This window comes from Pogoniulus pusillus, chromosome 9 (assembly GCF_015220805.1).
Source record: "Pogoniulus pusillus isolate bPogPus1 chromosome 9, bPogPus1.pri, whole genome shotgun sequence".
Lineage (NCBI taxonomy): Eukaryota > Metazoa > Chordata > Aves > Piciformes > Lybiidae > Pogoniulus > Pogoniulus pusillus.
Genome location: NC_087272.1, coordinates 37926137 through 37942819, shown reverse-complemented (window position 1 = coordinate 37942819; position 16683 = coordinate 37926137). Strand labels below are relative to the sequence as shown.

The following is a 16683-nucleotide window of genomic DNA, read 5'->3' as shown; positions in this document are numbered from 1 at the left end:
ACAGCCCTGTGAGGACAGGCTGAGGGAGCTGGGGGTGTGCAGCCTGCAGCAGAGGAGGCTCAGGGCAGAGCTCATTGCTGTCTACAAGTACTTGAAGGGAGGCTGTAGCCAGGTGGGGTTCATCTCTTCTGCCAGGCAAGCAGCAACAGAAGAAGGGGACCCAGGCTCAAGCTGTGCCAGGGGAGGTCTAGGCTGGATGTGAGGAGGAAGTTCCTGGCAGAGAGAGTGATTGGCATTGGAATGGGCTGCCCAGGGAGGTGGTGGAGTGGCTGTGGCTGGAGGTGTTCTTGCCAAGCCTGGCTGGGGCACTTAGTGCCATGGTCTGGTTGACTGGCCAGGGCTGGGTGCTAGGCTGGGCTGGCTGAGCTTGGAGGACAACAACTTCCTCCTAACATCCAGCCTAGAGTTCCCCTGACACAGCTTGAGACTCTGTCCCCTTGTTCTATTGCTGGATGCCTGGCAGAAGACATCAACCCCCACCTGGCTACAGCCTCCCTTCAGGTTGTTGTAGACAGCAATGAGAGCAATGAGGTCTGCCCTGAGCCTCCTCTGCTGCAGGCTGCACACCCCCAGCTGCCTCAGCCTCTCCTCATAGGGTTTGTGTTCCAGGCCTTTCACCAGCTTTTTTTCTGCATCAGTTAAGTGATACAGCTAGCCCCTCCAGTTGACCTTCATGCTGGAGGTAGACCTTCACTAGTTAGAATCATAGAATCAGTCAGGGCTGGAAGGGACCACAAGGAGCAGCCAGTTCCAACCCCCCTGCCATGCCCAGGGACACCCTACCCTAGAGCAGGCTGCACACAGCCTCAGCCAGCCTGGCCTCAAACACCTCCAGCCATGGGGCCGCAACCACCTCCCTGGGCACCCTCTGCCAGCCTCTCACCACTCTCCTGCTCAACAACTTCCTCCTCACCTCCAGTCTCCATATGTGATGGGATGGTGTTCTAGATTATGGACAGATGAACTAAACCTCCCTTTTACATTCTTCTAAGGTGACCTTCTGCTTCCTGACAGTGAAGCAAAACATGTTTAGCACATTAGCAGTTTGGAAGTGTGCTATTGAATTTATTTTCTGTCCAAGTGAAGCTTCCTATGGAATTCCAAAGAGTGTTTTTTAATGGACATGGCTTCTCTGCACAGGTTTTTCTGTGCTGCCAGTTGTTCTAGAAAAGAAATCTCATAGAGTACATTTTTGTCAGGGCTCTGACAGTTTAATGGTCAGGATTTCCTGGTGTCATGCCATAATCAGGAACGACTGGACAGGACTTGAGACAGTTGAGTTGAATCTGATTTCCTCTTCCTCCTCCAGTTTCTGTGCTTAATCACATTGTTTTCCAGTCTGCATGCTTTGGGCTTTGGGCTTCTTGTGCTATCACAATTATTTTTGCATTTCTTTTTATTGTTTTTGCCCCTGTCTTATTATAACCTACTTGCAAGGCCTACCATAGAAGGCTCTCTAAAGTGACTTGCACAGTGAGATTGATTTTTGCCTCTGCTTGAGCAATTTCAGACAGCATTGCCCATTTACGCCTGGCTGGTATAGAGTCAGAGAATCCAGCAGGTTGGAAGAGAGCTCCAAGCTCAGCCAGCCCAACCTAGCACCCAGCCCTGCCCAACCAACCAGACCATGGCACTAAGTGCCCCAGCCAGGCTTGGCTGCAACACCTCCAGCCATGGCCACTCCACCACCTCCCAGGGCAGACCTCATTGCTGTCTACAGCTACCTGAAGGGAGGTTGTAGCCAGGTGGGGTTGGTCTCTTCTACCAGGCAACCAGCAATAGAACAAGGGGACACAGCCTCAAGCTGAGCCAGGGCAGGTCTAGGCTGGATGTGAGGAGGAAGTTCCTGGCAGAGAGAGTGATTGGCATTGGAATGGGCTGCCCAGGGAGGTGGTGGAGTGGCTGTGGCTGGAGGTGTTGCAGCCAAGCCTGGCTGGGGCACTTAGTGCCATGGTCTGGTTGGTTGGGCAGGGCTGGGTGCTAGGTTGGGCTGGCTGAGCTTGGAGCTCTATTCCACCCTGCTTGATTCTATGATCTCTTGAGTTCCCTTTCAACCTGAGCCAGTCTATGAATACAGGTCATGCACTCCATAGAGATCTGTGTGCCCAGTGGCCTTTCATAGATATGCAATTCCACTGTGGATTTCATTCACACTTTTTGTGCTATCTTGTAAAGTGCCCTGACTGTGCAGTCAGGAGGCTGCTGTGCCTCTCCTTTCACATTCAGGTTTTCATGCCAGTATCATGAATAATATTTTATATGAGGTAGCTGAAAAATGCCTCCAAAAATGGCATCTAGCAGAAAGTCATCATCACAATCCTTCCAAGCACACTGGTGAGAATAGTATATACCTCTTTGGAAAACTGGGAATAGCAGTTAGATAGAAGTGGAAGTGGTTGAGAGCAATACCTAAGGATATTTTGCAAGTTTGCAGTATCATCTCTTTCTGTCTGCTAGCACCAGTTTAAAATGAACAACATTTTGCTGGTAAGTGAGTGATAGTGAAATAAATGGAGAAATGTGGATCAGTGCAGTTCAGTGCAGCAGTCTGTACCATCCCTGCAGAGGCTGCTGACTCCAGCATCTGAGTGATGCTGGTGAGGCAAGGACCCAGCCAGAGCTGTGCATGCAGGCTGTGAGTGAGATTCAGCTGGGGTTCAGTACAGCCATTGCTAGTGAGGCAGTCTGGAATCCAAGCCATAGAAGCAGTCAGGGTTGGAAGTGGCCACAAGGATCAGCCAGTTCCAACCCCACTGCCATGGGCAGGGACACCTCACACCAGATCTGGCTGCCCACAGCCTCATCCAGCCTGGCCTTAAACACCTTCAGGGATGAGACTTCCACGACCTCCCTGAGCAACCTCTTCCAGGCTCTCACCACTCTCCTGCTGAACAACTTCTTCCTAACCTCCAGTCTGAATCTCCCCATTTCTAGCTTGGTTCCATTCCCCCCACTCGTATCACTATCTTGCAGCCTAAAAAGTCTCCCCAGCTTTCTTATAACCCCCTTAAGATACTGAAAGGTCACAATAAGGGCACCTGGGAGCCTTCTCCTCTCCAGACTGAACAGCCCCAACTCTCTCAGTCTCTCCTCATAGGAAAGGTGCTCCAGCCCTCTGAGCATCCTCATGGCCCTTCTCTGGACACGTTCCCTGGACAGGCTCCATGCATTACTGATATGTAGGTTGGAAGCAGACCAGGCTGGTCTGCTGTGCTGTCACTTGCTTCAGCAGCCCTGGTAAAGCCACTGGATAAATGAGCTGCAGCTGCATCCTCTCATTGCAGCACTGAAAGGCAAATCCAAGAGGCTGAAGTGAAGGATGGCTCTTTCCTTTATTGGCCTTTGGACTGGAGACTGAGATTTGGAATGTGCATCTGTTCTTAGAGCAGTGGATTTTCAACTTTGATGTCTTCCTAACGATACCATGAGAAGGGTGTTGGAAGAAAGTCACAGAGATGTTGGAGTGAGTGCAGAGGAGGTGCACAAAGATGACCCAAGGGCTGGAACACCTCTGCTATGAGGATAGGATGAGAGGGCTGGGAATGTTCAGCCTGGAGAACAGAAGACTTCAGGGGGACGTTAGAACTGCCTTCCAGTAGCTGAAGGGATCCTGCAGGAAGGCTGCAGAGGGACTTCTCATTAGGGTGTCTGTAGACAGGACAAAGGAGAGTGGCATGAGCATGAGAAGGGTTAAGGGATCTTAGGAAGGAGACTCTGGAATAGGCTGGCTAGGGAGGCTGTGGCTGCCTCCTGCCTGGAGGTGTTGGAGGCAGCTGAGTCTAGTTGAGAGGCCCATCGCAGGGAGGTTGAAGGAGATGATCTCTGAGGTCCCTTCCAACCTGATTCTTGGGTTGTGTGGTCTTCCACCCTTTCTCTCATTCAAAGTGATGAAGTTTTTGTCAGTGATAGGAGTATGGAGGCTTTGAAGCCATAGAAACCTGATGGTCTGTAGGAATTAGAAGCAGAAATTGACTGCTGGTCTGTGACATAGAAAAGCTAGGTTTAACTTTTTGGTTCTATTCATGATTTGTTGGGATGATACTGGATAGGCTGCCACCTATTTTGAGCATGGACATCCTTATTAGGAAAAGATAATGATTTCTTTGGTAAAACAACTGAAGATTTGCTGCTATGAAGCACTCTGACAGCTGCTGCAGGTAGGTTTCCGTCTGGTATTGATCTGGCTGCCCTCAGGTAGGCTGAAAAGTTCTCAGTGTTGATTAGAACAGAAGGCAAGGTGCTGAATTAAAATCCATTTAAATCACCACCCAGATAATATTTCCAACCTTTGTGTTGTCAGCCATGCAGCTGCCATCACAGGAGAGCTAAGATACCTGTGATGTTAGATGTGACTGCAGAGAAAAACTTCATTATTGAATGGGAACTGTGTGAAAGGATTTACTCCCTCGACACTGAACTTAAAAATAGCAGTCATGATCTGCTTGATGTGAGCTGTGGAGGCCCTCTGAAAAGTGTGTTGAGTGTCTTTATTTTATAGTTTGCAAACCTCCTTTTAAAAAGCATTAAACAACTTTAGATTCATTTTCAGGTATCTCAGGAGAGGGGAAAATACCTAATAGAAGTTTTCCAGAGCAACAGTAGCAGCTGCAGGTGAATTTCAGTTAAAGGAGAAGACCTGAAACACTTAGATTTAACACACATAGGAGTTGTCAGCACTTGGCCAAGTGTAAAAGAGTGCCCCCCAAAAAAGTGTATGAAAGCTAAAAATTGTCATTTTGTGTTAATTATGAGGTAAAATGCACTCTGCTCTGTCACAGGGTAGGGTGCATTTATACAATCATAGAACCAAGCAGGTTGGAAGAGACCTCCAAGCTCATCCAGTCCAACTTAGCAGCCAGCCCTGTCCAGTCATCTAGACCATAGAATCATCATAGAATCAGCCAGGTTGGAAGAGAGCTCCAAGCTCAGCCAGCCCAACCTAGCACCCAGCCCTGCCCAACCAACCAGACCATGGCACTAAGTGCCCCAGCCAGGCTTGGCTTCAACACCTCCAGGCACGGCCACTCCACCACCTCCCTGGGCAGCCCATTCCAATGCCAATCACTCTCTCTGCCAGGAACTTCCTCCTCACATCCAGCCTAGACCTGCCCTGGCACAGCTTCAGGCTGTGTCCCCTTCTTCTGTTGCTGGCTGCCTGGCAGCAGAGCCCAACCCCACCTGGCTACAGCCTCCCTGCAGGTAGTTGTAGACAGCAATGAGGTCCCCCCTGAGCCTGGTACCTGCTTTGTGTGTTTGAGTCCTGGGTTATCTCTGCTCACATCCTTGAGTGTTTGATGCTTTTGTGCTGCACAGAGAGAAGCAGGACGACAAAATCAGCATCCTTTAATGCCAGTCTGGGTGTTAAGTAACCTTTCCTAGCTCTGAACACTTGTTCAACACGATCCAACTTTGTTTCTCAGTTAGCCTACATCAGGGTGTGTTGCCTTTTGACCTAGGAGCATGTTCTCTGTCTAATTATCCCCTTGTATTGTTTTACTGTTCCTTGGAACTATGCAAACAATTTGGTGTGTCCTTAGCAACCAAACAATGCTGTTTAACAGAGATTTCCTATGGCACTTGCTCCCAGATTCCCCACATAGGGCCAGCTTGCCTGGGAGCAAACAAACAGGCTATTGTTTCCAGTGAAGAATGTGCAGCCTTCTCCAGCACTTTATGAACCTCTGTTTTGAAACCCTTGCTAGCTGTGTGATTTCTGGTTCCACACTTTGACTGAAGATTCTGTGGGAATGGTCCATCCTTTTGAAGCTTCCAACCAGCATTTGAAACTTGAAATTTCTCTGGCAGCTGAGAGCAGAGCTGGTTTCTGCTTTGATGGCAAAGAATAGCAGAGGCGAAACTATTTAATCCTGTCCTGTAATGAGCTCTTTCTTTTTTTTTCCCCTTTCCCATCAAGCATGCTATTTAAAAGTCCATGTAGACCCTTCCCACAGAGTTCCTGATTGCAAGTTCATGAGTAAATGAATCCCACTGAACATAATTATACTAGATAATAATGTTGTTTGACCTAGTTAAGAAATCTGTTAATAGATTTTGGCTTGCCTGTATATATCTTCTTATTAAACACAGTCAAGCTCCTTCCATTCCCCCACCTTTCCCTGCCTTTTTCCCCCCCTTTCTCTGTGTGTTTAACCACCTTACTAAGTTGTACATGGCAGATAAAAGCAGAACCATTGTCATCTGCACGGCAAGAGTTGTTACTTTGAGCCTTTAATGCTGCCATGAATTGGAATCCTCAGCAAGTTCACAGAGGCAAGTAAATCCTCGTCCTTTATTCTGCCTTTTGAGTGAGCTGGCATTTCAGCAAAAGTGAGGTGCTGGTAATCCTCTCATGGCAGCACTGAGAACTGCCTCAGTTGGACATTTTCCCCCCTGCTTTTTGGGGAGTTTGTGTATGTGAGCGCAGAGCTTAGTGCAGCTGTTAGGACAACCTGCTTTGCTGCTGGCAGAGGGAAGGCTGCCCCTGTGTTGACTTTCCTCTTGGTGCTGGTGGTCATGACTGCAAGCTAGGAGCAGCCGTGGATCTGTTGGAGAGCCCTGCAGAGGGACCTGGCCAGGCTGGATGGGTGGGCAGAGGCCAATGGGATGAGACTGAGCAAGGCCAAGTGCAGGGTTCTGCACTTTGGCCACAACAACCCCAAGCAGCACTACAGGCTGGGGCCAGAGTGGCTGAGAGCAGCCAGGCAGAGAGGGAGCTGGGGGTGCTGTTAGAGAGGAGCTGAAGAGGAGGCAGCAGTGCCCAGGTGGGCAGCAGAGCCAATGGCATCCTGGGCTGGCTCAGGAGCAGTGTGGGCAGCAGGACAAGGGAGGTTCTTGTGCCCCTGTGCTCAGCACTGCTCAGGCCACCCCTGGAGTGCTGTGTCCAGTTGTGGTCTCCTGAATTGCAGAGAGCTGCTGAGGTGCTGGCAGGTGTGGAGAGAAGGGCAGCAAGGCTGGGGAGGGGCCTGGAGCAGAGCCCTGTGAGGAGAGGCTGAGGGAGCTGGGGGTGTGCAGCCTGCAGCAGAGGAGGCTCAGGGCAGAGCTCATTGCTGCCTGCAGCTACCTGCAGGGAGGCTGTAGCCAGGTGGGGTTGGGCTCTGCTGCCAGGCAGCCAGCAACAGAAGAAGGGGACACAGCCTGAAGCTGTGCCAGGACAGGTCTAGGCTGGATGTGAGGAGGAAGTTGTTGTCAGAGAGAGTGATTGGCATTGGAATGGGCTGCCCAGGGAGGTGGTGGAGTGGCTGTGGCTGGAGGTGTTGCAGCCAAGCCTGGCTGGGGCACTTAGTGCCATGGTCTGGTTGGTTGGGCAGGGCTGGGTGTGAGGTTGGACTGGCTGAGCTTGGAGCTCTCTTCCAACCTGCTTGGTTCTGTGATTCTGTGATCTCTCTAAGTTCCTGGGCTGCCTTTGGAATCATCCAGGCTTGAGAATGACAGAAGCATGGATGCTGGGGAATGCAGACACTCTAAAGGCTTTCAGTGTTTTATGAAGCCCCTGACACATTTGTGCTTTCATACTCAGGGACAAACCAATCATCAGGTGATGGAATAAGTAGGAGTTTGGCATTAAAATTAAGTGTTTGGGGTTGTCATCATTTGTTTGCAGCATGCACTCTCCATGCCTTTGTGTCCATGGATCTAGTGAACTACCACCATAATGATCTAGAACATGGCACTGTCTTTGATCTCCCTTTGCCTGCACCTGCTCCTCTGTCTCTTTTAGGACCTCTGCTAACAAGATCCAAGCGTTAGAGGATGTTGAGCAGTGCTGCATGGGCTGTGGTGTGCGTGTATGCCATTCTGGAATCGTGCCTGGCTGCTGGGAACTGTGACCTTGGCATGTCCTTCCAGGCTCCCAGCCTGCATGCTAGGGTTTATGCACAGGAAAAAATATGCCTAGCTCTAACTACAGAGCAGGTCTGTACAAAATACACAGCAGCTGACAGTGTAGTGCTCAGAAACCTTCCTTACCCTTTTCATTAGAGGCTAAGGTAGTTGTGGTGGTTTTGTTTTGAGGCTTGCAGAATTGCTCACTTCACTGATGGGTTTGGTAAATGATTGCTTTAAATGGAAGTTGAGGAGGTCTGTGTTATGTAAGATCACAGAATGGCTCTGGTTGGAAGGGACTTCAGAGATCATCTGCTCCAACCTCCCCTGGAGGTGTTCAAGCAAAGCCTGGCTGAGGCACTTAGTGCCATGGTCTGGTTGACTGGCTAGGGCTGGGTGCTAGGTTGGACTGGGTGAGCTTGGAGGTCTCTTCCAACCTGCCTGATTCTATGATTCCTTGCCATGGGCAGAGACACTTCTCAACTCGAATCAGCTGCTCAAGGTCTCATCCATCCTGGCCTTTGACACCCCCAGGCAGGAGGCAGCCACAACCTGGGCAGCCCATTCCAGAGTTTGACCACCCTTCTATGAAGAACTTCTTCCTAAGATCCAGTCTGCACCTACTCTCCCTCAGCTTCAAACCATTCCCCCTTCTCCTGTTTCTAGAAACCCTTAGGAAAAGTCCCTCTGCAGCCTTCCTGGAGGATCCCTTCAGCTACTGGAAGGCAGCTCTAAGGTCCCCCTGGAGTCTTCTCCAGGCTGCACATCCCCAGCTCCCTCAGCCTGTCCTCAGAGCAGAGGTGTTGCAGCTGTTCAATCACCTTTATGACCCTCCTCTGGGCTCACTCCCAGCTGCTCTGTGTCCTTTTAACGCTGGGGACACCAAAACTGGACCCAGTATAAAATGTAACTTTCTGACCTAACAGAAGAAATTATGAATGGCTGAGATGCTAATCTTGGGAAGATACCAAAGGTTTGGTCTCCATGGCAACCAGTATTTTCATGAATGAGTTGCACAGGGGGAAAGAAGTTTGTGTGAGAAGTTGTAGCTAATATTTAGCTAACAGGAATTGCACATCTACAACTTGAAAACACACTGACATTTTGCAGGTTCATCCAAACTGGCCAAGTGCATCTCCTCACACTTCAGCTGTGCCAGGCTTGGCTTCAACACCTCCAGGGACAGCCACTCCACCACCTCTCTGGGCAGCCCATTCCAATGCCAATCACTCTCTCTGACAACAACTTCCTAACAACATCCAGCCTGGACCACCCCTAGCACAGCTTCAGACTCTGTCCCCTTCTTCTGTTGTTGGCTGCCTGGCAGCAGAGCCCAACCCCACCTGGCTACAGCCTCCCTGCAGGCAGCTGCAGACAGCAATGAGCTCTGCCCTGAGCCTCCTCTGCTGCAGGCTGCACACCCCCAGCTCCCTCAGCCTCTCCTCACAGGGCTCTGCTCCAGGCCCCTCCCCAGCCTTGCTGCCCTTCTCTCCACACCTTCCAGCACCTCAACATCTCTCTTGAATTGAGGGGCCCAGAACTGGACACAGCACTCCAGGGGTGGCCTGAGCAGTGCTGAGATATGATTAGTTCTTTTGATTTATAGTGTGCAAGAGTAGTAATTATTTAATTGTCATGTGTGAGTGAAACTCCTGCAGGGGTGAGTTCTGCCTTTGGGTGGCAACTGTGATAATGAAGACATGATTTTGAGTGTCTGGAGAGAAAAATAAAGGTGGATAAATATCTCTAAAGGTGAAAGAATAATCCTGAAGGAGACTAATAATACCCAGAGTTATTGATATGGATCAATAAATCAATCTGACTGAAAAGGCACAAGGCTTTCAGAATTTTGACTAGAGAGTGGAGAAAAGCATCCTGAGCTGTCTAGAATGGATTTGTGTTCACGTTAGGAAAATCAGCTTGCTGTCAGGAAGTGCCAAGAAGAGCCAAGAGTGGATTTCTCTTGAAGATATTTGGGCAGCAAGAAGAAATTTCATGGGCAACTTGTAGAAATCATGTAGATGCTTCTCACAGTACAGAGAGATTGCCCTTGGCGTTGAACCATGTGAGGAAGGACTGAGAGAGCTGGGTGTGTTCTGCCTGAGAAGAGAAGGCTTGGGGGAGACCTTATTGCCATGGACCAGTATGTAAAGGGTGACTACCAGGAGGATGGAGGCTACCTTTTTACATGGAGTGCCCTGGGAAAGAGAAGGGGAATCATACAATCATAGAATCAACCAGGTTGGAAGAGACCTCCAAGATCATCCAGTCCAACCTAGCACCCAGCCCCATCCAGTCAACTAGACTATGGCACCAAGTGACTCATCCAGTCTTCTCTTGAACACCTCCAGGGGTGGTGCCTCCACCACCTCTCTGGGCAGCCCAGGGAGTTGGGGATGAGTTACTGCTGGGGAGATTGCCACTGGAATCCAGAAGATAACTTTTCACCATGAGAAGAGGTAGAGATTGGACTCATCTCCCATGATAAGCTGAGGATTCCCTCACCTTGGGCAGTTTCAAGCTCAGTTTGACAGGCTGCTGGGCCAGCTCATTTCAGCTATGCTGTCAAGAAGAAGGGTTGGATCAGATGATCCTTGGGGTCCCTTCCAAGGTGGCATTCTGTGGTTTTCAGTGGAGCTGAAGGTAGCTTGCATTAAGCACTACAGTTCTATCACATCCATCATGCAGTTGTACTCAGAATGGGGTGGTGCTGTCAACAAGAAGGGTTAGACCAGATGATAGGGGGGGACAGGCTCTTCTCACTTGCCCCCTGTCATAGGACAAGGAGCAGTGGGTGTTAAGTTGCAGCAAAAGAGGATCCACCTCAACACAAGGGGCAACTTCTTGACTGGAAGGGTCCCAGAGCACTGGCACAGGCTGCCCAGAGAGGCTGTGGAGTCTCCTTCTCTGGGGACTTTCAAGGCCTGTCTGGATGTGTTCCTGTGTGATCTGTGCTAGATTGTATGGTCCTGCTCTGGCAGGGGGGTTGGACTCAATGATCTCCTTGGGTCCTTTCCAACCCCTATCATCCTGTGAGCCTGTGATCCTTGGGGTCCCTTCCAAGGTGGCAGTCTGTGGTTTTCAGTGGAGCTGAAGGTAGCTTGCATTAAGCACTGCAGTTTTATCACATCTGTCATGCAGTTGTATTCAGAAGGAGATGGTGCACACAGCCTGAGGCAGTTTTGTATATTATCAATGACACAAATGAGTTCCATTGTCAACCTTTATGCAACTTGCAGTGGAATTAACCACCTGCTGGGAAGTACAACCTTGTTGAATGTTATTTCCTCCTCCTGATGTACAGAATTTGCTGGGTGATGAATGCATCTGTGTGATGGGTGGGAAAGTAAAGAAGTGGCAGGCACTGAGTTTAGAAGCTCAGCTCTATAGGTCTTTATTTTTCTTTTCTTTCTGTTTTTTCCCCTCCTGCAGCCTCCACACCACCCAGCAGAGTAAATAAACGCAGAGTTCCTCCAAGTGTTGTTTCCACCTGGGAAAAGAGAGGCATCATCATGTCTAACATTACCATTGATCCAGATGTCAAACCTGGCGAGTATGTCATCAAAAGCCTCTTTGCTGAGTTTGCTGTTCAAGCTGAAAAGAAAATTGAAGTTGTAATGGCTGAACCTTTGGTGAGTCCTTTGATTTTTTTGTTTTTCTCATAGTCTCTCTTTTTCTGATGTATTCTGTGTGTGATTGCTGAATAAAACATGGCCACGTGTGTGAGACCCCTCCTGCAGTACTGGCTCCAGTTCTGCTGTCTCCGGCATAAGAAAGACACAGAGCTGTTGGAGAGAGTCCAGAGGAGGGTCACAAAGATGGTCCAAGGGTGGGAGCACCTCTGCTATGAGGAGAGGCTGAGGGAGCTGGGGATGTGCAGCCTGGAAAAGAGAAGACTCCAGGGAGACCTTAGAGCTGCTTTCCACATCTTTGTGGGTGCTGTGGACAGAGGCACTGAGTGCAGCCTCAGCAAGTTTGCTGAGCACACCAAGCTGTGTGGTGCAGCAGCCAGGCTGGAGGGCAGGGATCCATTCAGAGGGACCTGGGCAGGCTGCAGAGGTGGGCACAAGCCAAGCTCAGGAGCTTCAACAAGACCAAGTGCAGGGTCCTGTATCTGTGTCGAGGCAATGCCAAGGCCAGCTCCAGGCTGGGCAGCGAGTGGCTGCAGAGCAGCCCTGAGCAGAGGCACTTGGGGGTGCTGCTGGAGGAGAAGCTCCACAGGAGCCAGCAGTGTGCACTTGCAGCCCAGAAAGCCAAGCAGAGCCTGGGCTGCAGCAGCAGCAGTGTGGCCAGCAGGGCCAGGGAGGGGATTCTCCCCCTCTGCTGTGCTCTGCTGAGACCCCACCTGGAGTCCTGCATCCAGTTCTGGAGCCCCTGGGACAAGAGGGCTGTGGAGATGCTGGAGAGTGTCCAGAGCAGGGCCAGGAGGATGCTCAGAGGCTGCAGCAGCTCTGCTGTGAGCACAGACAGAAGGAATCGGGGCTGTTGCGTGTGAAGAAGAGGAGGCTCCCAGGGGACCTTCTTGTGGCCTTCCAGGATCTGAAGGGGGCTACAGAAAAACTGGGAAGGGACTTTTGAGGGTGTGAGGGAGTGGCAGGAGTAGGGGGAATGAAGCAAAGCTGGAGGTGGGGAGAGTGAGGCTGGAGGTGAGGAGGAAGTTGTTGAGCAGGAGAGTGGTAAGAGGCTGGCAGGGGTTGCCCAGGGAGGTGGTTGATGCCTTGTCCCTGGAGGTGTTTGAGGCCAGGCTGGCTGAGGCTGTGTGCAGCCTGCTCTAGGGTAGGGTGTCCCTGGGCATGGCAGGGGGGTTGGAACTGGCTGCTCCTGGTGGTCCCTTCCAACCCTGTCTGACTCTATGACTTTTTGTGAGGGTGTCTGGAGACAGGATGAGAGGGAATGGTTTGAAGCTGAGAGAGAGTAGGTTTAGATTTTATCAGGGTGAGACTGGATCTTAGGAAGGTGTTCTTCAGTATGAGGGTGGTGAGGTTCTGAAATAGACTGCCCAGGGAGGTTGTGGCTGCCTCCTGCCTGGGGATGTTGAAGGCCATGTTGGGTGAGGTCTTGAGCAGCTAAATCTAGTTGAGAGGTGTCCCTTCTCATGGCTGGGAGGTTGGAAAAGATGATCTCTGAGGTCCTTTCCTTTAAACAGAATCATAGAATCAACCAGGTTGGAAGAGACCTCCAAGACCATCCAGTCCAACCTAGCACCTTACCCTATCCAGTCAGCTGGTTCCAACCTGAGCCATTCTATGACTCTATGATGATTTATTGTTGACTTTCCAAAAGGTTCAGTCAAGAACCAACAGGCTTCTGCAAACACACTTACTGCTTAGCTTATGTTTTATTGACTTCTGTTACAGCTATCCTGTAGTCATGACTGGAAACCTGACCTCTTAGTATTTAGAAGTTCTCTAAAGTCACCAAAGGAAATTGCAACAACAGAAAAAGTCCCTTCATTAGCACTGCAGAGTGCCTTTCCTGTTGATGTTTCTTTGAAATAACACTTGGATAAGACTTTCAAGTCCCAAAGTAGTGACACAAATACTGGGAAGAATATAGCAGGCAGCAGATAAAGGAGGTTAGGCAAAAGGCAGAATTCTGATGGTTATCCAGATCTTGAAGTGAGTGGATTTATTTCTTCTTCTTTTCTTTTTTTAAGTTAGGAAATTCTGGTTAAACAAACAAAGAAGTTAATTTTTAAGTTGTATAACTGCAGAGCAGGTGGAGTGAGTCCAGAGAATGGCCAGAAAGATGATGCAAGGGCTGCAACACCTCTGCTCTGAGGACGGGCTGAAGGAGCTGGGGGGTTGTTCAGCCTGGAGCAGAGAAGACTCTACGGGGATCTTAGAGCTGCCTGCCAATAGCAGGGATCCTGCTCAGCTGATAAAGAGCATTTCAAACCACAATTGCACCTGATTCTTTTAAACCTCCACATTACAACAGTAGACTCAGGAGAATGGATTTGTTTGTTACAAAAGAAAAGTGGTGTAATCTAATTTACTCTCCAAAAGGATGATCTTCCTTCTTGTGCTTCCACTCCTGACTCCAATCATTTATTTTAAGCATTTGCTGATGAGCTCTTTTTGTAACTCTGGAAACTCTCTGAGCATTAAAATGTTGCAAGCTGAGAACCCTTAATTAAATCACTGAAAGGAAACTAGTTTGTTACTTACTGAGCACTGTAAATAAACTCACAGCCAGAGACACCACTTAGTTACCTCTTTAAATCACAAGTCTAAATGAAACCCACCCCTGGGTGCTGTCTTGAGCTGAGTTTACTGCTTGATTTTTTAATTACTTTTAAATGATTTTTTTTGCTATCCTACTGGCATGTTCATCTTCAGGACTCAGAATGTGTCTAGCTCCTAACTTTAATTGGTCTGACTGCTAATTCTCTCCAACAGCTTCATCTAACAGCCTACCTTCCTCTGACACATTCAGTGCAGGAAGGCAGAAGAGGGACTTTTCCTAAGGGTGTCTAGAAACAGGCCAAGGGGGAATGCTTTGAAACTGAGGGACAGCAGGATCAGACTGCTCCTGACTCCTTTGGCTGTGTGTAGGCCAGCAGACACATGATGTTTATGTTGTGGGCTTGCCCAGTACCCACACATATAATGTATACCTAAGTAGGTGTGTGTAAAGAAATGCTTCCTTTTCCTGAGCCTTTCACCTGATAATTGCTGTCTACAACTACCTGCAGGGAGGCTGTAGCCAGGTGTGGTTGGGCTCTGCTGCCAGGCACCCTGTAACAGAATGAGGGGACATAGTCTCAAGTTGTTCCAGGGCAGGTCTAAGCTGGATGTGAGGAGGAAGTTGTTGTCAGAGAGAGTGATTGGCATTGGAATGGGCTGCCCAGGGAGGTGATGGAGTCACCACCCCTGGAGGTGTTGAAGCCAAGCCTGTCTGGGGCACTTAGTGCCATGGTCTGGTTGGTTGGGCAGGGCTGGGTGCTAGGTTGGGCTGGCTGAGCTTGGAGGTCTCTTTCAACCTGCTTGATTCTATGATGTGCTTCTGTGACTGTAAGAAATTTACTCAGGAGTGGGAAAAATAAGTGATAAACTCAGTCACCTAACATGCTGTGGTTCTGTGGGCTTGTGTTTTGTCAGGCTGCATGCTGGGTGGAGTGGCTGCCACACCGTAGAGTTGTGCTGCCATTCAGAGAGACTTGGACAGGCTGAGAGTTGAGCAGGGAGAAACTGAATGAAGTTCACCAGGGGCAAGTGTAGAGTCATGCACCTGGGAAAGAACAACCCCATGGATCAGTGTAGGTTGGGGACAGACCTCCTGGAGAGCAGTGAAGGGGAGAAGGACTTGGGAGTCTTGCTGGCTGGAAGGATGGCCATGAGCCAGCAGTGTGCTCTGGTGGCCACTAGAGCCAATGCCATTCTGGGGTGGATTAGAAGGGCTGTGGTTAGTAGGTTGAGGGAGGTTCTCCTGCCCCTCTGCTCTGCCCTGCTGAGGCTGCACTTGGAGTACTGTGTCCAGTTCTGGGTCTCCCAGTTCAAGAAGGACAGGGAGCTGCTTGAGACAGTCCAGCACAGAGCCACAAAGATGATTAAGGAAGTTGAACATCTTCCTTATGAGGGGAGCTTGAGGGAGCTGGGGCTTGGAGAGGAGGAGACTAAGAGGTGACCTTATTCATGCTTATAGATATGTAAGGGGTGAGTGCTAAGAGAATGGAGCCAACCTCTTCTCCATGGTGCCCAGGGACAGGACAAGGGGCAGTGAGTGGAAGTTGAGGCACAGGAGGTTCCATGTGAACCTGAGAAAGTCTTTTTTTCCCTGTGAGGGTGACAGAGCACTGGAACAGGCTACCCAGAGAGATTGTGGAGTCTCCCTCTCTGGAGACATTCTAGAACTGTTTGGATGTGTTCCTGTGTGACCTGCTCTAGGTGATCCTGCCCTGGCAGTGGGGCTGGACCAGATGATCTTGTGAGGTCCCTTCCAGCCCCTGACAGTCTGTGATTCTATGATGATAAATGGTTTAAACAGAAAAAGTTTAACATGGTGCCTCTAAGTGAGCAAGGTGTGAAGTAGGTAAGCTGCTAACTCTGCTAAATGGTGAAGTTTCAGTCAAAGCTAGCAAGGCTATTTAAGCCTGATCTCAACATTAGCCATTTTAGTCCATCCTGTTGGTGCTAAACATTGCTCAGAGACACTGCATGATTGTGCAAGTCTTGCTCAGGTGCTTTCAGGAGCTCACCTACAGTCTGTAAGATGCAGGCAATTGCATTTCTTCAAGGCAGTGTTTCTGATGTGCTGCTCTGACTCTCTGGCAGGCACTGCCCAGTGCTTGGGCTGCAGGAGGCAAGGCAGCAGCGTGCCCTGTTTGGTTCCTCCCTAGCAGCTTGGAGAACAGAAGCAATCACACTGGTTTTGCTGTGCTCACTGAGCCACCCTGCTGGGGTGTGCCAGCCACCAGGGAGCAGTGCCAGTGAGTGCTGGAGAGGATCCAAGGGGTGGTTGCTTTTTGCAGGGGTGCAGTTGTTTGCACAGCACATGCAGCTCTGCCTACATCCTGAGCTCTGCTGCCTGCCACCTGTTGGCATTGCTGCTTCACACGGTGGATGCTAACTGCTCTTTGCTTAATTCAGTAGTGGTGAGAGTTGGTTTGGGTTTTTTGCATTTCACTTCTACAAGATAAATGTAGACCTGTTATTTCATAGAATCAGAGAATGAAGCAGGTTGGAAGAGACCTCCAAGCTCATCCAGACCAACCTAGCACCCAGCCCTGGCCAATCAACCAGACCATGGCAGCCAGGCTTTGCTTGAACACCTCCAGGCATGGCGACTCCACCACCTCCCTGGGCAGCCCATTCCAATGCCAATCACTCTCTCTGCCAGGAACTTCCTCCTAACATCCAG

General features: G+C 49.9%; 1 protein-coding gene across 9 annotated transcripts in view; it reads left to right on the top strand.

The window, feature by feature from the left end:
• FRYL (FRY like transcription coactivator) overlaps nucleotides 1–16683 on the top strand; it is a 245094-nt gene that overhangs the window by 83387 nt on the left and 145024 nt on the right. For all 9 annotated transcript variants that reach the window (XM_064149248.1, XM_064149243.1, XM_064149246.1 and 6 more), the window contains one exon: nucleotides 11254–11453. In XM_064149248.1, coding sequence (XP_064005318.1) covers nucleotides 11334–11453 — 120 coding nt within the window. In that variant the 5' untranslated portion in view covers nucleotides 11254–11333. The remainder of the gene's footprint in view (nucleotides 1–11253; nucleotides 11454–16683) is intronic.